Genomic DNA, 6,571 nt, shown 5'->3' on the forward strand with positions numbered 1-6,571 from the left:
CCTGTGCAGGGCAGGGCAGCGGCCGCACCTCGGCAAACAGAGGGAGAGGATGCGCCGCTGGCCCGCCGGCACGCCTGGGTGTACGTGTGTCCCACTGGCACAGGGGCCGGGCCGGGGATGGTGTCGGCACCACGGTGAGAGCTGCACCCGTCTGTGCCGCCCCTCCCTCCCCCGGCACCCGCTGCCCCATCCAGGTCCGTCCCAGTTGGCGCAGGAGGATGGACACCGAGGTCGGGGAGGTTTACTCCCGCTTTGCATGACACAGGGGTTAAAGTCCCCTCCTTTTTATGAGCCATGAAACCATTTTTATGGTTTCAATAGCTGTTTCAATAGCTCGGCTATCGGCAGCCTCCTTCCCGCAAATGTGCGAGGAGAAATTCCAGGCAGAGGTGGGCCTGGTGTCACTAAAGCCTCTCCCTGCCGCGAGCCGCTGCTCCCGGGACGGGGAGCTGCACACCCCGACCTCTGCTCCTTCTGCTGCTCTTAACAGCCGCTCTCCCCTCCTGCTTGCAGCACCAGCCGGGTCCTGCCCCTCGTCCGCAGCTGAGCCGGGAGCCCAAGGGAGACCTCGAAGCTGAGCAGCATCCCTGGTCCAGGGCGAGTTTGGCAGAGGGTTGGGTGCTGACTCTTCCCAGGAGATGGACAGAGTCACCAGGCACCTCGTCTTCCAGCTCCCGCAGACCTCGCACAAGCACGACTACAGCGATGGTCACCACGCCGGCTCGTTTGCCGAGCAGAGGGCCAACAGTGACGACGATGTGTTTGGCTCCACTCAATACAGCAGCCAGAGGGCGGAAAACGGCTACGGCTGGAAAACGAGGTCGAAGTCACCCTCATATTTCCTCGATGGTGGAAAAGATGTCTGGACCCCATCCCCAGACAGGGAGTCTAAGCTGGAGGTGGTGAGGTCGGGAAGCTTGTACGACCTCAGGGCTTACAGAGGTGAGAGGAAGCCCTCGAAGCTTTATGATGAGGACGAGCCGGAACAGTACAGGGTCCCACCACCGAACATCTCGCCCGAGAAAGCCAGGGAGCTCGAGGACGAGAGGAGGGAGGTCATCCGGAGCCAGGTGATGAGGAAGAGCTCCACCATGGCTGAGAGGTGGAGCTCCATGGATGAGCTGAGCTCCATAAACACCGGCACGGGCAGCCGGGGTGACAGCAGGCACGCGGGCAGCTTCACCAGCAGCTTCGCTGTGTGCTTTGACAGACCTTCCCCGGGGAGGGCAGTGACACCTGTTGACCCTGAAAATATTGACACAGAGCAGATCAACTTCTCCGCTGCTCGGCAGCAGTTCCTGATGCTGGAAAAGACCAACCCAGGCTCTTTCATCAGCCCGGGGCAACAGGCCATGTCTCCAAAGCCAGAGCCCATGACGAAAGTCTCTAGGCAAGAGTGGCCCAGTCCCGAGATGGCCGCAAAGGCTGCGAGAGGTTATGATAACGCTGATGCCTCCAGCCAGAGCAGGACGGACAAGACTGTTTATCAGGTTTACAGTGTGTCCTACAAGACACCTGCGAAGGAGGAGGTTTATGCCTCCAGAAGGGCTGATACCGAAAGGTCATATCCCACCGGGAAAATGTCCCGCTTCACTAAAACGTATTCCAGAGAGGACCTCGACTCCGGCTTGGGTGAGATGTATAACGAAGGCAACGCAGGCTACACCAGCGACGGAAGCACATCCAACGAGATCTTCAATGGCCTTGGGGATCTGAGGGATGGCAGCAGTGACCTGGACAAGGAGACAAAGATCAGCAACGAGACGCCCATCGAGCGGGAGATCCGCATGGCCATGGAGAGGGAGGAGAACCTCTGGAAGGAGAGGGGGATCCAGCGGTTGACCTCCAGCAGCGAGCTGGTGGAGATCCAGACGAAGCCTCTCCTCTCCATGCACACCTCTCCTGGCCCGGGCAGGAAAGGGAAGGACAAAGGCCGCGCTTCCCTTTACGTCCAGAGGGAAATCGAGCAGGAAACCAAGCGTGAGGAGGATCTGAGGAAGCAAGGGAGGCTGCTGGGGACGTATGACAGGGGGACGCAGCAGGAGCTGGATGAGCGCAGGCGGGTGTTTGAGCAGGAGGAAGCCCCCCCGCAGAAGCCCACCCCCACGAGGAGGGCGGAGGAGCGGAGGAGCTGGGTTAATGAGTTTGTGGTGGAGCAACCCGTGAGCCACAGCCCCCACCCCGCAGAAGACACCGGGGCTGGGAGAGGCCTTCCCAGCTCCGCAGGGAGCGTCGCGCACTTCCAGGCGCCCCAGCTGCGCTTCGCCGCCAGCGAGAGGAGCGGGGACCAGCCCCTGGTGTCCCAGCACGTTTCCGCCAGCGCCAGCAAGTGGGGGAGCAAGGATTCCCAGGGAGGAAGGCTTCCCGGCTCCACCCCGAGCCCCACCGGCACGGCTGTCCTGCCCAGAGAGTACTTCTCCTTCTCCTTCTGGAAGCCCAAGTTCTCCTTCGTGGACGACATGGGGACGCAGAGGAGGGAGGACGGCCGGGAGGAGCAGTACAAGCTGAGGACCTGGAAGCCCCAAACGTCGGTGCTGATCGAAGAGGAGATCCGGAGCGACTTGCAGAGGGAAGAGGAGCTGCAGGAGCAGCGGCGGCGGCGGCAGCTGATAGACGGCTACTCCCTGGTCAGCAGCGACGGCTTTCCCCAGGAGGGCTCCCGCTCGCGGCACAGCTCCGGTAAGAGGAGGAGAGGAACGGCAGGGTGGGACGGGGAACAGGTCAGTCCTGGGGGCAGAGCTCCTGCGGGCATTGCTCCTGCCCTCCTGTTTCTTGTGGCTCTGAGCATCAGCAGGAGCCATCAGAGGGACAGGAGTGGCACCATGGGGTCCCACGGGACATTCGTGGGCCGGCAGCTTCCTCTCCCAGGCATGGGAAGCTCTTATGGATGGTGTCCGTGGTCTGCACGAGATGCCTCTCGCAGCCGGCAGCCAGAGGTGACCTGTGCTCTCTGTAAGAGCAAAAGTGGCCACAGTGGGGACAGAGGGGGACAGAGGTGAGGGGTGGAAAGCGCCAGTCCTGACCTGGGAGAGTCTGGCTGTGGGTGAGGGGACCAAGTTCCTCCCTGCAAGGATTTGCTGAGATGCCCTCACACCCCTGCGTGTTGGTGGCAAGTTGTCCCAGGAGAAATAAGTCTCCTTGGACAGGTAATCTGTGGTCAGCACGCAGAAGTGCTTGGTGTGAAGTCCCTGGAGCTGGGGAAGCAGATGTAGGGAACTGATGATGATGATGATGAGGGATGGGCTCCGCGAGAGCGGCATGGCTTTTGATTCCAGACCTGCTCAGGTTTTGATGACTTTGTGTCATGTTACTGCAGAAAACAGTGCTGGAAGGGCCCAGAAATGCCCAACTCATGCACTTCCCCTCCCTTGCTCCTGACAATCCCCGGCTGGCACCCAGATGTGGGGTCCCAGCTGCGACCGAACCCGCTGGACCTGCCGAGGAGGCCGGTCTGGGGCGGGAGCCTTGCTCTCCTGCGGGTACCCCGGCCCCGGCAGCGGTCCTGGTGTCCCTCACCCCTGAACGGCTCTTTCTCTTGAAGCTGCCTCAGGTGTCAGCGGCAGCTACTCAGTGTCCGAGTCTCCCGTCTCACCTCCCGCCTCGCAGCCGGTGGGGGTCCTGGGGCTGATGTCATCCTTCACCCCGCTGAGAGTGGCCGGTCCCTCCCAGGGCAGCACGGAGACCCTCGACCCCGACTCGGCTCGTTCCAGCCCCTTCGAGGAGCGGAGGAGGAGGGTGAAGGAGGATGGAAAGGTGAATGCGCCCACCCTGCCTGCATTGGCAGCACGTGCTCGGGGGCTGGCGCCCAGGAGGAGGCTGGTGGCTCCGGGGCTGAAGGCGGCCGTGCCCGGCTCCCACCACAGCTGGAGGTCCAAATGCTCGGCTCGGTGGGAGACCCGGCGGTGGTGGCACCGGCGAGGGGCCGTGCCGAGCCCCCAGGGCAGTGCCCCTGCTCCAGGGCTGCCAGCGCTGGGTGGGACTGCAGGGGAGCGGCAGCTTCCTCTGGGAGGGGGGTCCTGGCCCAAACCGTCCCCCCGCGCCGGGGAGGGCACAAGGGCACGACTGTGTGCGCTGTCTCCCCTCGCCTCTCCCCTGCCCGGCAGCCTGACCCCCCCGTGCCCTGTGTCCGCTGCCTCTGGGTGTTTCCCTATGAGGTTGCTGCTGTCTGAACCTTTTTTTTCCCCTTTTCACAGTACGCAGGCATTGAACCCATCGACAAGATCAACACAGAGGTAAAGTCCTTCATGCGCTCCCCGCTGCCCGCCCTCCCCAGTCCTGGGTGCCGTAGGGGTGGACGGGGGGTCTTGGCTCCCACAGGGCCATGGGCAGCGCTCGGGTGGGTGTCGCGTGGGGCAGGATGTGCCGTGGCCACTGTCGGGCGTATTTAACCCAAAGCAGGGGAGGGTTCTGGCTGGGACACACACACACACACACACACACACAAAGTTGTGCAAAAAAAGATTGTTTATAGAAATACCTTCTTTATAAAGAGATCCTGCACTTCCTGGTTTCTGTAGGTTGTGGAAAGCACCAGAGTGACTCGCCACAAGAGCGCCATGGCCCAGCGCTGGGAGGCAGGGCAGTATGTCAGGGACGACGACTGAGCCGCCCTCGGGGCCACCGGACTTCACCGTGTACTTGCCCCGTTCGGGATGGACTGATGCACGATCGAAATACCTGATCAGTTCAGCTCCTGGTTATCATCAGAATCAGAGACTTGTACACTGCAAATCGCATCCGTTTTTAATATGAGATGATCCTCCCAATGTGGGACCTGTGCTCAGTCATTCCCCGGTCCCTTTGAGGTGAGGTAATACTTTTTTTTTTTTTTTTTTCCTTAAGAGGGGAAAAACTGGATCACTTTCTTTTAATCACTTCTGCAAGGAGACAGCGAGATGAAATCATACGGTAATTTAACTTCTTTCTCATTGGAAGCTGTGTCTCTGGCTTACAAAAAAGCTCTTTTATTTCTAAGTGGTTTTAGGTTTTTAGGTGCCCACGTGGGCAGGCACCGGCACGGATACCTTTGGATCGGTGTCAGCATCAAACCGGGAAATCAACATTTCTGCTTAACTCGTGTGATCTGCTGAGATGCAGCAACATAATATACATATATATATATAAATGCTGTTTATTTTGCTAATTTATTAAAGAGTCTTTGCTGCCCCTCATTCTTCCCGGCCTGTTTTCTCTGCGGGACCCCTCGGTTCGGCGGGGGGTGTCTCACGGAGCCCCCGCGCTTGGGGAGACGGGGCCGGGGGTGGGACGGGGGCTTCTGCGGGGGGTGGGGGTGGGGGTGGGTGTCCCTACGGCTGCCGGGGGCGGGGGACGCACCGGGACCCGTCCGGCTGCGGCGCGGGAGCAGCCCCGGCCCCGTTGCCCCCCGCTGTCGCTAGGTGGCTCCCGGCGAGCGCGGCCCCGGGCAGGGCGAGCGGGACCGGCGGCACAGGCGCTGCCCGGGGCCGCCCCAACAACCGCTTCAGTTCCTGGCGGTCGTCTCTGCCCGGTGCCCGGTGCCGCCTTCGCTCCCCTCTCTCTCGCAGCCGCCCCGGACCCGGGGGGTGCCCGTGTGCGCGGCTGGGCACGGCGCTGCGCGGGTGCCTGGCCTTGACCTGGGCGCCGGTGGGTCCGTCGGCACCGGCTGCGGCAGTCGTGATGCCGTCTGCGCTCGACAGCACAGGGAAAGCTGGAAGATGCCCTCTGAGCATTTGACTGAGTGAGTTTGTCTTTTTTTATGGCTCTTTAAACATCTAGAAGTTATTTGGTGACAGTAGATGTTGCTCGAAGATGAGTAACTCTTGGCCGCACAGTCCTCGTTACAAAACCACGAAGGTGCGCTCGGTGGGATTCCGAAGAGCCCAACTCCTCCCCGGGCTGGCTCCGTGACGCCGAGCCGTGGCAGACCTGGAGCAGGAGAAACCCGAGCGCCAGCAGCGAGTGCACCAGCGTTTCAGGAACCCGTTACCTGCCGCCTTGGGGTTACCGGCTCCATCCCCTTAGACCAGACAAACCGACCAGACAAACAGGACTGAGTAAAACATTCTTTTATTAGGTGACGTCAGCAGTCCAACCCAGCAACTCGCCTGGACTGTGAGGCACTGTGTTGACTCAATAGTACTTGAACAGCTGAGAAAAGTTGACTACGTCTCCCAAAGTGTATTTATGGAGCTGTATTTAGCACTCTGGGGAAACACTGCCCATAAAACCTTTCAACACTGTCAGACGTTTTCAATAACTTTTTTAAACAGCCACAACTTCTTAAATCTACAAATCTTTCACTGAGAAAAACGACATAAACCTTGTTGAAAGCATTCCCGTGAGCTATGGATTAGCTGTTGGCAAACACGGCATTTCGCCATTCTCCTTCCACCCCAGAACTAACTCGCAGTACTTATCTCTTCACGAAAGGCTTCTGCGAGAGACCAAACACTGTTTGCAAGGCTCGGCTCCCTAAATACGAGCGCAGCTTAAGCTCCTTGCCAGGTTACTCAGCTACCGAGCGCTCTCCACGTTAACGGTAGCTATTTTATCATGTCAGTAATAATACAGTAGAATATTAACTTGTTTTACA

General features: G+C 59.8%; 1 protein-coding gene across 1 annotated transcript; it reads left to right on the forward strand.

The window, feature by feature from the left end:
• The first annotated feature begins 422 nt into the window (after positions 1–422).
• MISP (mitotic spindle positioning) lies at positions 423–5,164 on the forward strand. Its single transcript, XM_082495409.1, has 4 exons — positions 423–2,679; positions 3,542–3,753; positions 4,194–4,232; positions 4,518–5,164. The coding sequence occupies exons 1-4, from the start codon at positions 639–641 to the stop codon at positions 4,602–4,604; spliced, it is 2,379 nt and encodes a 792-aa protein (XP_082351535.1). The 5' UTR covers positions 423–638; the 3' UTR covers positions 4,605–5,164.
• Positions 5,165–6,571: the final 1,407 nt, after the last annotated feature.

Source organism: Vanellus vanellus, assembly GCF_965231255.1.
Source record: "Vanellus vanellus genome assembly, chromosome: 25".
Classification (NCBI taxonomy): Eukaryota; Metazoa; Chordata; class Aves; order Charadriiformes; family Charadriidae; genus Vanellus; species Vanellus vanellus.